Source organism: Rhinatrema bivittatum, chromosome 8, assembly GCF_901001135.1.
Source record: "Rhinatrema bivittatum chromosome 8, aRhiBiv1.1, whole genome shotgun sequence".
Lineage (NCBI taxonomy): Eukaryota > Metazoa > Chordata > Amphibia > Gymnophiona > Rhinatrematidae > Rhinatrema > Rhinatrema bivittatum.
The window spans coordinates 167,466,162-167,480,352 of NC_042622.1; the positions used below are offsets into that span (position 1 = coordinate 167,466,162).

The 14,191-nt window shown below is 44.8% G+C and overlaps 1 protein-coding gene across 2 annotated transcripts in view; it reads right to left on the minus strand.

Annotated features, from left to right (window-relative positions):
* SSH2 (slingshot protein phosphatase 2) overlaps nt 1-14,191 on the minus strand; it is a 283,085-nt gene that overhangs the window by 39,391 nt on the left and 229,503 nt on the right. For both annotated transcript variants that reach the window (XM_029611202.1, XM_029611203.1), the window contains 4 exons: nt 13,987-14,052; nt 13,370-13,564; nt 4,069-4,162; nt 3,654-3,782 (listed from right to left, as the gene is read on the minus strand). In XM_029611202.1, the coding sequence (XP_029467062.1) occupies nt 3,654-3,782; nt 4,069-4,162; nt 13,370-13,564; nt 13,987-14,052 (484 nt within the window). The remainder of the gene's footprint in view (nt 1-3,653; nt 3,783-4,068; nt 4,163-13,369; nt 13,565-13,986; nt 14,053-14,191) is intronic.

The following is a 14,191-nucleotide window of genomic DNA, read 5'->3' on the forward strand; positions in this document are numbered from 1 at the left end:
CTTAATCATACATACACATGATCTCTCTCACACACAAAGGATCTCAATCACACACACACATACTCTTTCACACAAACAGGTTTTCAATCACAAACTTACACAAGCAGGTTCTCAATCATACACTTACATTCATGCTCTCTCTCACACACAGGTTCTTAATCACACACATAGTCTCTTTCACATATACAGGCTCTCAATCATTCACATACATGCTGTCTCACTCACAGGATCTCAAACACATATGCTTGCTCATTCACTCACTCTCCCCCCAATCCCCCGAACTAGCGGCAGCAGCAGCCTCCTCCACTTCCAACCCTGAAGGCAGCAACAACCTCCTTCATTTTCAGCCCTCGTGGAGAAAGGAGTCCCATAGGCTGTGGGGGTTGACGTTCCTCATTTTACTCTGAGCTGCCAATGCAGAGCTGCCAATGCAGAGCGCAATAGCATGGTCTCTTCTTCCCGCGCACACACCTATTGCTCACCACTTCCTCTTCCAGGGCGTGGGAAGAAGAGAGCATGCCGGTGCCTCTGACTCCAGCTCTCCTGCCACGTTCTGCCCGGGCTATCAGCATTTTAAGCCCGGGCGGAGGACCTATTTTGCTTGGGTAGGAGGAGCAGCTGGGTCAGTGGAGGACCGGGAAGTGTGGCGACACACCGGTTGAGAACTGCTGCTCTGAAGTATGGATTGTTTAGGAATGTGCTTGCAGGATACATATCAATGGTGCCTCCCGTTCTGTCCTCCTGCAAGGCTGGATCCTGTATGAAATTTATAACACATCATCTTACAAGCCCAGGCTGAGTGTGGACAGTGGAACGGGAGTCACAGATTCACGGTATCATATCTCAAGTAGTTTCAAGCTCTATTGTGCCTTAATAAGGATGCAAAGCCTTCAAGTCCTAACTTCTTGTAAATGAATTCTTGGGTCCACCAATACACCGATCGCCTGACTGCAGTGCTCCACCATACTACCAGTACTACAGTCCTGTGCATCTTTGCTCACTGTTGCTGGGTCTCCGTGACCTTCCCACAGTGAGCACATGTCTCCGTTGTAAAGAGAAGAAACAAATATGATGCCAGTACTCCTTTCATAGAATGACCTTTGGTTAAAAATTTTCCTGCTCTTTTTTTCTTCACCTGCTGGCCCCATGCCACCTGTATCTATCCCATCCGCATAAATCCAGCAGTCAATTTCAAATGACACACAGCATATACTGAATTTTACACATCCATAAGGAACATTCATAAACTCAAGCTCACTAAGAATATATATACCACTTGCTTTACAGTCCAACATCTTTGTTTCAGGACAGAGAGGATACTGCTGTGAGCATATGTCAGTAAACCAGGAGCTGGGGAATGTCCCTCTTATTGCCTGATCAGGAAGCTGAGTCTCAGCACTGACTCAGAAAGGATGAGATGAGAAAGAAAGGTGTGGTGGTAATGCACTAGCAAGGGTTGGCAGACACAGTGGGCACAGTTACTGAGCCAAAATCCTCAAGGGGGAAGATAAAATTCCAACTGAAACATTCAGACTGCGTTCATTATGTTTTCTTTGGACGTGTACACAGTTTTATCGGTCTGGTAACAAATGCAGAATGCAAGAGCAACTGAAGACAAAGGGGCCGAGACCCATAAGAATCTAATGTTTCATGTTTGTTGAGACAGAACAAAATGAGAGAACAATTTTCAAAGCAATTTATGCAGGGAAAAAGCATTTATTCACAAGAATGGGCTTGTTCGAAAATGAACCTTCTCAGTGGGATCAGACGTTTGCGCACTGCTCCACATCTAAAGGAGGTGTTCCTAGAGGCGTGTCTAGGTCAGGGTCTGTAGATTGCAGTTTCAACTCTACGTGCGTTATTTTGCATTTACTTCATGGTTGGGTCCTTCAGACTATGCATCAGTTGTACAGGCACTAATCCTGCCATTGCTTGATTATTGCAATTCTATTTATAATGGATTGCCAGCTGCTGCTTTAGAAGCATTACAGATGTTACATAATTCAGCCGCCCAATTAATTTCTGGACATAACCTGAGAGACCATATCACTTCTAATGTGCACTGGCTGCCAGTTCAATGGGGCATTAAGTCTAAGACTGCTTTGCTGGGGCACAGAAAGTTGAGCCTAGAATCCTTTCCTTGGATAAATGCAATGTTACATACATACAAGAGTATTATGATCATCGCATGTGGGCTGCTTGACATTCCATCAGGTGTGAATGGCTGGACTGAGAGACAGGACTTTTTCAGTGGCTGTGCCAGTTTTATGGAACTCTTTACCAAAGAAACTTTGTCTGACAAACTCTACGAAGACTTTCAGGTCATTGCTGAAGACATTTCTTTTCCAGCAAGCATTTGCATGTTTACAGGATACTTTAAAAGGCTATGTTACAATGATTAAGTGCTGATTTTATTGTGTTTTGATAATTGTGCTTTGTCACAGTTTATTTTCTTCAATTTTATGAATGTTATTTTTTGTACACTGCCCAGAAATACTTTAAATAAATACATTTTCCATTAAAAAAAAGATAGCTTCAAAAACAGCACGTGCAAGTGTCCATGGTTACCCTGTACCTGTAGCAAGTCTGAGAGCAAACACATGCAGGTACAATCACTATGAAAGCCCACATGGACAGCTCGAAAATTGCTGCCGAAGAGGGCAATTTTATAACTGTGTGTATAAGGGTTAAAGTTTGTGGGGAATTTTGTACACTCATGCACATACGTTTGCTTTGAAAATGCTCAGATAATTAGCTTGGTACACATATAGATTAACTTGCTTAAAGTGAGATCTCCTCTTTGGAGGGTGTAATTTTTGTTTATACTTTTTCAAATCAAAAAGCATGAACATAAGTTCCAACTGCACCTCCTGGAATGCCACTCTGCTGTCTGCATAAAAGCATGCATGCAACCAGGTTTCATGTGTATTTTTACGTGCGTAGAGGCCCGGACTATTTTGCAAGAGCTATTTAGGCGCTTAAAACTGGGTTTTATGCACATAAATGGCTTTGAAATTCAGCTCCTAATTTTCAAAGGGACTTCTGCAGGTAAAAGTGCAGGTGAACTTAAGTGTGTAAGTCACGTTCATACATATGTTTGTCTGAATGCAGCAGAGGCAGGGAAAGGTTTGGATTTATGTGATTTTTATAAGATCAATCGGGCACAATCAGAAAGGTGATCGGCATTTTAGCAGCATGAGAGTGTGGACCCATGAAGAAGTTAATTTGAAATGTAGCTGGCATTGGGCATCCTGAGAGAGATTGACTGCTTTTAAGTAAGTGCTCCAGTCCTTTTGTCAAGAGATTTTCAAGGGATAACTATTTATGTATTGCTAGTTGACATTTAAAAGGCTATTTTGTCTCTTTTAAGTGCAAAAATTATATTTAAAAAAAAAAATCGTGATTAAGTAGACACTTTTTTAGGAGGAGATAATTGATTATACAAAAGGTAAAGGGATTTTTCCTCTTCTAAGCCATATATTGTTTAATTGTACCATTTTAAGTGATATTTGTATATTTACATGACATTCATTCACTTATTCTAAAGGGTTTTAGAAAAAGTTAATAACAGAAAGTTTACCAGAGAGAGAGATTATTATCTTTAAATGCTTTAAATACATAATAAATCTGTTTCTGGTATACTCAGGACTTACGAGAAAAACATGGTCAAATATCTGAGTAGGGCTGTCCATCTGTCCCAAAATCACGATCATTTCATTATCCATGAACTCTTTGAACTCCCGTAAGTTACAGACCATCTGGATCTCCAGCTCTGTCCGAATCTAGCAAGCAAAGGGTGCCAAAATAAATACACTTGTCACTAACAAGAGGTGTACAGTAGGGAAAGTGAAGAGGAGAAAATACTGTTTACCAAAAAGCATTGGGCACTGGAATCTACCAAAGGATGCAATCTGGGCAGCAAGCGTGAGACATGATGTAGGAGAAGTAGGAAATGCAGAGTGGGGACATCGGCTGTGTTCTAGCATGCAACAAGACAGCATGAGAGAAGTACGATGAGGTAGAATGTGACAGAGCAGCATGCAGGGCAAGGCTCTTGAAGTCGCGCACCTCTTTGGATGTGATGTTTTCCAGGTCTTTCTGCATCATGATCTCCCTTAACTTGACTTTTATTAGGCGCTCTGTGCGCTCCCGTTCTGTTGGACTGGAGAAGAAAAGGACAGTGAGAGAGGGAGATGAGAGTAGGGAGGAAGGTTTAAGTTAATTTCCATATTAAACCACTTTTCACCAGATTCAAAGTGATTTACATAAAAACAAAATTAATAAAACAATATACATATGTTGCATAAGGTATGCTCAAATATTGGGTAGCAGTATTCTGAAAAGCAGCAAGTTTATTAATCTGTGATACTCTAATCTGGGATGCAAGTTACCACTTTTATTCTAAAATCTTTTAATGCCCCACAGTGGTGGAAAAGCTGCAGAAACAGAGAAGAGTGTCTGTATTGCCTTGCAGCCATCAGCTTTCACTCTAAAGAGTCTCTTCCAATATAGGAGAGAGAATTATAAAATGGCTGCAGAAGCAGGTAGTCCAAAGAAGTCTGACCAGGTCTTAGGGTTAGTGATGTGATGTAACCAAGTTGTAATGCCTGGTTTCACATTACAAATCGCTGGAATTCAGTAAAATGTAACATGAATCTGAAAAGAAAATTGGTTCTTACCTGCTAATTTTCATTCCTGGAATAGCACAAATCAGTCCAGACTGCTGGAATTATGCCTCCCTTCCAGCAGATGGAGACAGAGAAAGTTTCATTGGCACTGGCATATAACCTGGGATGCCACCTGCAGTCCCTCAGTATTGACCTGTACTCAAGCCAAGATTATCCTTATAACAACTTTAACGCAAATAACTTTCCACCAATGAGCAAGGGGAAAAAGAGGTTAAACCCCACACGAAAACTGCTCGCTAAAAAAAAACTCCAAACCAGAAGGACAAACCTGAAATCTTAAGCAGCTTTACAGCCTATATACAACAGAACCATGTCAGAAATATGAGTGGACTCCACCCCCCACACCAGAGTGGGACTCTGGACTAATCTGTGGTATTCCAGGAACGAAAATTAGCAGGTAAGAATAAATTTTCCTTTCCTGTTCATACTGGATCAGTCCAGACTCCCGGGATGTACCCAAGCTTCCCTAATTAGGGTGGGACTGTGAGAGTCCCGCTCGAAGAACACGCTCACCAAAGCCCATGGACTTTGGGTGTTGGACGTCCAAACAATAATGTCTGGCAAAAGTGGGCAACGACTTCCAAGTAGCCGCCCGACAAATCTTTTGCAGTGACACCAGCTGGCACTCAGCCGATGAAGTTGCCTGAGACTGAACCGAATGAGCTCTCAATCCCTCCAGGACCAAATGCCCCTTACAGATATAAGTGGAGCTTATTGTCTCTTTCAACCACCTAGCAATCATGGACTTTGAAGCGTTCTGCCTGTTCTTGGGGCCACTCCTTAGCACAGAGATGGTCAGGCAATCTGAAACCATTGGTGACCTTGAGATAATGCAACAAGGGCCATCTGACATCCAAACACCGCAACTCCTTAGTGTGCGGAGATGATGCGCCTAGATTTGGAAAAGTAGGTAGCTCCATGGACTGGTTCAAATGAAAAGACGACACCACCTTCAGAAGAAAAGAAGGCACCTTCCTCAAGGAAATCCCGGAGTCTGAGATCTTCAAAAAAGGTTCTCTGAACAATAACGCTTGCAGTTCTGAAATCCTCTGAGCGGAACAAATGGCTACCAGAAACACTACTTTCAACATAAGATCCTTTAATGTTGACCTTTTTAAAGGTTCAAAAGGGGCTACACACATCCCCCTCTAATAATTCAGATTCCAGGAGGGGCATGTTTTCCATACCGGAGGTTGCAAAGGCTTAGCAACTCAAAGAAAACAAATTACATCTGGATGGGCTGCAAGAGACAGACCACACATCCTACCTCGCAGCCAGCCCAAGGCCGCAACCTGAACCTTCAGTGAGTTGAAAGCCAAGCCTTTCACCAGACCCTTCTGCAAAAAGGCCAGAACATGAGGAATCGAAGCTTGAGTAGAGACTATTCCTCGAGCCAAGCACCAGGATTCGAAGGCTTTCCACACCCTCACACATGACAATGAAGTGGAAGTCTTCCTAAGCTAGTAACAAAGCAGTAATGACATCTTCCGGATAACCCTTTTCTCATAAATGCTTCCTTTCAAAAGTTGGGCTGCAAGATCAAAGCAATCCACCTGCTCCGAAAATATTGGACCCTGACGTAGTAGTTTCAGCAAATGGGCTAGCTTCAGTGGAACATCTTCCATCAGGTTGACCAGATCCGCGAACTGCGGGCACCTTGGCCACTCTGGCGCCACCAAAATCACGCTCCCCGGGTGATTTTTTATGCGACAAATCAGTTTCCCACCAGAGGCCACGGAGGAAAGACAGAGTAGAATTCCCTGGGGCCAAGGCAGTGCCAGAGCATCCACGCCTTCTGCTCTGTGCTCTCTTCTGTGATTGAAGAACCGGGGGTGCCTTGGCATACTTTCACGTTGCCATCAAGTCCAGGCTGGGAACACCCCACCTGTGACTTATCAGAGCCATCGCCTTTTCCGACAGCTCCCATTCCCCCAGCTCCAGTTTCTGACGACTGAGAAAGTCCGCTTGCACATTGTCTATTCCGGCAATGTGAGATGCCACCAGCATAGCTAGATTTTGCTTGGCCCAGAGAAACAAATCCTGCACCTCCTGGGCCACCGCCCGACTCCTGGTTCCCCCTTGATGGTTGACAAAAGCCTCTGTGGTCGTGTTGTCCGATAAGATGCACATTGCGCGGCCGCTCAACAGAGGCAGAAATGCAATCAAGGCGTACTGCACTGCCCTAGTCTCCAAATGGTTGATAAACAAGGACATCTCTTCCTCGGACCACTGCCCCTGAGCAGACTGATTCTGGCATACCGCTCCTGAGCCAGAGAGACTGGCATCCATGGTAACCACCACCAAGTCTGGCACCTCCAAGTCCACTCCGAGCTTCAAATGCTCTTGACCAAGCCACCATGAAAGACTGGACCTGATGGGCTCCTCAAGTGAAAGAGGAAGATGAAACTTCTCCGACAAAGGATCCCAATGGGAAAGGAGCGACCACTGCAGGGGCCTCATATGTGCAAAGGCCCAAGTCACCAGCTCCAATGTTGAGGCCATAGAGCCCAGGACTTGCAGATAATCCTAGACCCTGGGAACTCTCGCTTCCAATAATCTGCGCAGCTGCATCTGTAGCTTGATCATACGATCCTCTGTAAGAAAAACTTTCCCCGCCTTGGTATCGAAGCGTGCTCCCAAGAATTCCAGAACCAGAGTACGGGTGAGGTGACTCTTCGCTAGATTCACCACCCATCCCAGTGACCTCAATTGTTGCAAGACAAGATCCACTGCCTGAACGCCCAGGGCTTCAGACTTTGCCCGAATGAGCCAGTCATCCAGATATGGATGAACCAGGATGCTCCTTTTTCTGAGTGCTGCTGCCACAGCCACCATCACCACTGTGAATGTCTGCGGTGCTGTCGCCAAACCGAATGGAAGGGCGCAAAATTGAAAATGTTTCCCAAGGATCATGAAGCGCAGATACCTCTGATGCCTTGGATGGATTGGAATATGCAAATAAGCTTCCCTCAAGTCGATGCCAGAAACTCTTCCTTGCGCACTGCTGCAATCACCGACTGCAGTGTTTCCATGCGAAACCGAGGAACCTTGAGAGCGACATATACTTTCTTTAAATCCAAAATTGGATTGTATGAAACATCCTTTTTCAGGACCACAAAGTTAATTGAATACCTGCCCGTCTTTTGTTCCCCCACCGGGAGAGGAACCACAGCTCCCAATGCTTGTAATTGTTCCATGGTAGCTTGAACTACCTTTTGCTTTCCGACCAGGTGCAAGGAAACACCATGAAAAAGTCCCGTAATGGATGAGAGAATTCTAACATGTAACTGTCTTTTATCACGCTGAGGACCCACCAGTCTGATGTGATCTTGGTCCACTCCTCATAAAACAGAGACAAATGGCCCCTGACTAGAGGAATCAAGGAGTGGACCAGCCTTGCTTCATTGGGTGGACTTGACTCCGCCAGAGCCCTGGCCGAGACCCTCTCTAGACTTCCTGCCCCCACGAAAGGGGTGGTTCCAGGACTGTTACCTCCTGGATCCTTGCCTCTGAGCTCCTGTCAGCAGCCTACTCGGCCGAAACCACCAGATTGGCCAAAACCAGGCTCGACCCGCAAAGGAACCTTTACCACCTTTGGGCTTGTCTTCTGGAAGTCGATGCCCTTTGGTCTCACAGAGATGCTTCACGAGCTCCTCCAAGTCTTCCCCAAACAGAAGTTTCCCTTTGAAGGGTAAGGATCCCAAACAAGACTTGGACCACACATCAACTGACCAATTCCTTAACCAAAGGAATCTTCTAGCCAAAACTGTAGACATCATAATTCTTGAGGAAGTCTAGATGAGGTCATACAAAGCGTCTGCTACAAATGCAGCTGCTGCTTCCAGACAGTCCGCCTATTTAGCTTCGGACAGAGACAGCGATCTTGTAGCCTGCAACTGCTGCACCCAGCGCAGACTAGCCCTCTCATGAAACTACTGCATACTGCTGCTCGAATGCCAAGCGTTGACACCTCGAAAATCTTCTTGAGATGAACCTCTAACTTTCTGTCCTGAATGTCCTTCATCACCGCTGAACCCGGTAGAGGAATAGTAGTCTTCTTTGTGATCGGAGTCAACACCTGGATGAGAGGACACTGTCTTCATCCCGAGGATCCTAGGCGTCATGTATGGCACCGGCCTCTCAGACTTCCCAGATCTCTTGGCCGGTCACCGAATGGTAGGCTTTTGAGAGCAATTCGATTTCCTGCCAGCTGCCTTGCACACCAAAAACACCTCGGCATCAAAAGAACAAATTTGGAAGTGAATGGGGCGGGATCCTCAGAGGCATCATAAGAAGGATTCCCCCTCCCCATCCAAATTGGGCTGCCTATCAAAAAAGCCTTGCCCCACCTGGGTCAATGGAGGGAGATCATCATCACCACTCTGATTCACCCCATAGTGGCCCTCAGCCTTGGACAAAATGGCTGAAATTCCCGCACCCAGCGGGGGAAGGGCGGCCAACTTTAAAGATGCTCCCGTGTCTGAACTCGGCTTTGCCTGCCGACCGCTGCGGACTCTGATGGTCCTGACTCGCTCTCTTCACCGGAGAGGCAGCAGATGCACAGTCCGTTGTGGGAAAGACACGCTCGCACGTCCCCGTACGAGCAACAAGTACTGCCGTGCGGCATCGCTGCTGCAACCAAGCACGCCGACTTTGATCAAGCCTGACCATGCGATTAAAGAGAACGAGCTCCACCAGAAAATCCGCCTGCACCACGCTGCTAAACAGGTCTGCCCATCCACACTTCCACCTCCACAGAACAGCCCCCAACTCTCCACACGATCTCTCTCTAAAAGACTCTGCTAAAGAAGCTCCTTTTTTTTTTTTTTTTTTTTTTTTTTAAACTTTACTAAAATGCTTCCTTGCCTGCGAGCTGCTGCTGAAGAGCCAGAGTTCTCCTGTAGGAGTGGGGGGGGGGGGGGGGGGGGAGGAGGAGGGAACTGGTGCCACCAGCTATACCTCCCCCAGCAGCAACAGACTGAGACAGGTAATGGTCCCTGACCCCCTGCTCATTGCGCTGAACACCAGGAAGGATAGCCCACCAGGGCCTAACAACCTCCTGGGAGGAAATTTAGAAGAATCCCCTACTTTTTTTTTTTTAACTCAACAAGACTGCAGGGATTGCACCTCTACCATCTGCTGGAGATAGATAAATACTGAGGGACTGCAGATGGCACCTCAGGTTATATGCCTGTGCAACTTTCTCTGTTTCCATCCGTCGGAAGGGAGGCATAATTCCAGGAGTCTGGACTGATCCGGGTATGAACAGGAAGAAAGGATTTTTTTCAGACAATTCACAATTAAACTGTTGAATTTGTTGCCTGAGGATGTGGTCATGGCAAGAACTATAGCTGGGTTTAAAAAAGTTTTGGACAAGTTTCAGGAGGCGAGGTCCATTAATAATTATTAATCAGGTAGACTTGGTGAGCCCACTGTTGACTTGGAGTGAGCAGCAGGAAATGGATCTTCCAGGTATTTCCAAGTGACCCAAATTGGCTACGGTTAGAGAGAACATGCTGAGCACAATGGCCTATTGATCAAAACCGGCATGGCACCCCTTATGTTCTTATGTTAATTATTCCTATTGTAATAATTTTGTAACACACTGGCGTATGCTCCAGCATGGTGTTTACAACATTTGTTTCAGGGAGCATGTCCTTTAAACTTTAACTTCATGAAACTTTCTTTTGTGACATAAATGATTGTGACTCCACTCCTATTAATTCTGCAAGGCCTAAATGCTGGAAATATTTCTTTGCTCTTTTTTTTTTTTTTAAATAACTGCCTTTATTTTGTTATTTGTAAAAGATAACATTACACTGCACATCTTTGAACATGTACAGCTTTCAGCAATACAGTTACACAATGAACCCTTCAGCTTCTATTATATTATCCCAAATTTTGTGAAGGCTTCACGTTCTCCAATTGATTCGGTCTCTTTCCCAGGATGGAACAGATGCTATCTTGCAGCACAGGCCCTTTTGCTGCTTAGTCCTGCTTTTATTTTAAAGACATTCAGTCACATGTACTCAACTCTTTTAACCCCTCACCTGCAGGGAACAACAAGAGTAATTTTTTTTTTTTAACAGCATACAATTTAAATTGCACATAAGTTACCCCATTTTCAAAAGGAAAGTATAAACATATGTTTTCTTCAAAAATTATCCCACCAAAATTACACAATTCCAGCTGCTAATTAGAGCTTAGAGATTTTATTTTGGGGAAAAAAATATGTGCATACTTCTGAAAATGGAAAAGCATGTGCCTAAGAGCAAACCCTTCTCAACCCTGCCCCCAGCAACTCTTCTGCTCATCCGGGTAAACTTCCCCGCACACTTACTTGAGAAAGTTTACCCACAGGTACCCACTGTACTATCCAAAGAAATGCCTTTCAAAATTACTCTAAGTATGCAGAGCCACCAACATAAAATTGTACTTTGCAGATTCTGTTTTGCTGAAGGCTACACTTTACAGCCTTCTGTGTGCCTCTCTACCTTTCCAGGAAAGGTACTGGCTCTCTGCCTCCTTATATGGCGATGGAGAGAAGCAAAGTCTTGCACACATTCCTAAAGTCCTGCTGCCTCTGGCCTTATCACTGTTTGCAAAAATAGTCTCCCTAATCAGCATAGGATGGAGAAGGCTTCAGCCTTCATTCCCCCACCCTCACCTGCAGGTAATTTCACCAAGCGGGTCAATAAGCGAGGGACAGGCATTTCTGTGTCCAATTAAAAATACCAGAATTATAAAATCGTGCTGTTCCCACCTGCGAGGCTTTCTATGCAAATAGATTGGGGAGGGGGAAAACGCAGGTTTACATCTTTGACGCTTTTCACCATGTGACTATAAAGAAGCACCTCCATGCTTGCATGTCAGACTCCTCAACAATCTCCACCATTTGACACTCTGATACTTCCCTAAAGGACTATGTAATCACTCTCTGACAAACTTATCAAATACAATTTAGTTATTCTTCCAATCAAAGCTAAGCAGTTGCAATCACTGCTGATCCATGTTTGCAGGCTCAAGGGTTATTTTAAGAACATAAGAACATGCCATACTGGCTCAGGCCAAGGGTCCATCAAGCCCAGCATCCTGTTTCCAACAGTGGTCAATCCAGGCCATAAGAACCTGGCAAGTACCCAAAATAAATCTCTCTCATCCAACATGGGGTTTGAACCCATAAGCCAGAGATTAAAGGTCTCACGCTTTACCATTTGAGCTGATCAGACCAGAGGAAAGCGTGCATTTGTGGGTGTTCTTGAGGGTGCCTGAAGAGAAACCTCTTTCACTCTGATGAGACTGCAAACAGAGAAACACCTACACCAACTAATTCAGCTTTACAATTCCCATCACTCCCTCCGGGATTCCCTATGCTTCTCTCATGCTTTCTTGTCCTGATCTCCACCACCTCCACGGGGAGGCTGTTCCACGCTCCCACCACCTTTTCTGTAAGTAAATATTTCCTTAGATTACTCCTGAGTCTACCCCCCCCTCTTTCACCCTCATCTCATTTCCTTATTCCAGAGCCTTCTTTCTACTGAAAGAGGCTTGTCTTCTGTGCATGGAAACTGTGGAGGTATTTAAATGTCTCTATCATATCTCCTCTATCTCGCTTCTCCTCTAGGGTGTATATGTTTAGATCTTTAAATCTGTCCCCATATGTTTTAGAAAGAAGACCACTGAATAATTTAGTAGCCACCTTTGCCACCAACTTCATGTTCAATCTCCAGAATTGTACACAAAGCAAATAACCTCTCATAGAAAAGGGTTTTTCTGTCTTGTGGCCAAATGGGGAAGAGGCGCCTTGGATAGAACATTTACATTTTAGTTTCAATTTACCATGGGGTTTTTACAGTTGTGCACTATGGTCCGGATTTTCAAAGCCTTACGCGCGTAGGGGGGATTACGTGCGCCCGGCCTATTTTAAAAAGGCCCGGCGACACGCGTAAAGCCACGAGACGCGTGTAAGTCTCAGGGCTTTACTAAAGGGGCGGGGCCAGAGGCCTCCAACATAGCAGCCATTGCCAATGTGTTGGAGGATCGCATGTCGGCAGGTTGCCGGCGTGTGCAACTTGCGCCTGCCCAGAGGCAGGCATAAAAGGTGAGACAAGGGTCGGGGGGGGGGGGGGGGGGGAAGGCAGCATGGCTCGGCACCTCCTTGCATGTGTCGACCCCTGATTTTATCACTTGTGAGCGCAAGCTATAAAATCGGGTGCACATGTGTGCATGCTAGGTAGCGCGCACATGTATGCCCACGCACACCCTTTAAAAATCTACCCCTATAATGTCATCACCCAAACAGAACTCAACAAACCAAATTCCACATTATAAAAGGGTCTGTTTATTTATTTGAATTTAATATATAACTTGGGTTTGTGATGTCACCATGCCAAACACTATAAACTACAAACAGAAGAAAATGTAAAACTACAAACTTAAATTGTAAGCCCTCTGGGGATAGGGAAATGCCTACAGTACTTGAATGTGATCTGCTTTGAAATGTCAAAAGGCAGAATATAAATAATAAGGCTCAGTAAATGTGATTGTTATATCTGAGACACCTCCTTCACCATCAGAGGAAACACAATGCCACGACCAGTTAATTTTCACCTTGAAGCAGGCAGAACCTTGGTTCTCCATGAGCTGAGGGCTTATCTTCAGAGCTCGAGAAATATACTTACACATCGGTGAAGAGCACGGGAGAGTCGGACCGGTGCGACTGCACATCCTGCATAGCATTCCACTCATTGATGGACGCCTGGTCTGAGTTAATATGGCTTTCATAGTAACTCACCCAGGTAAGAAACAGGCTCCCAGGATAGTAATTATGAACCCTAGCCACCTCACAGGCCTTGTGCAAACTCTGCAAAGCGGACCTGAAAGAAAGAACTTGGCATCAGCTGACGTTCCTGCCACTGATCCCAGCATGACATCCCACTGATGTCACATGACATCCCAATATTAGTGTTCCTACACAAAGAACTAGCTTAGACTTTTCATGACTGCACTCTCTCATTCCCATCAATCAAGAGAGGTTTCTGTACGCTTTTGTCCCCTCCTCAGGTAGCATGGGGAGGGGCTCACTGATGTGTTAGGTTGATGTATTTTATGTCAACTGTATTTTTTTTTTTACTGCATTATAAACTGCTTTGAGTTCTTCTAATAAGAAAGGTGCTCTAGAAGTTTTAAATGAAACGAAAGTACAAAACTTTTATCAATCAGGGTAGTTTCTGTCACATGCAGCAGTCAAATGTATAAGTTAGAAATTTAAGGAAGACTTTTAAATAAAGAACCTTACCACATGGCCTGAACAGATACAGGCTTGAAGATGTGGATTCTGTTATCTGTTGACACACTGAACCCACTGCAAAAAAGAGCACAAATTAGATTAGCATCTGATCATATCTAACATTTTATAAAAATCTTTGGGTTACTGTTTGCCTGCTCTATGAGATTGAGCTTAAATCTTCTCAGGCTGACCAGCTGAAAATTCAACTTCCTAC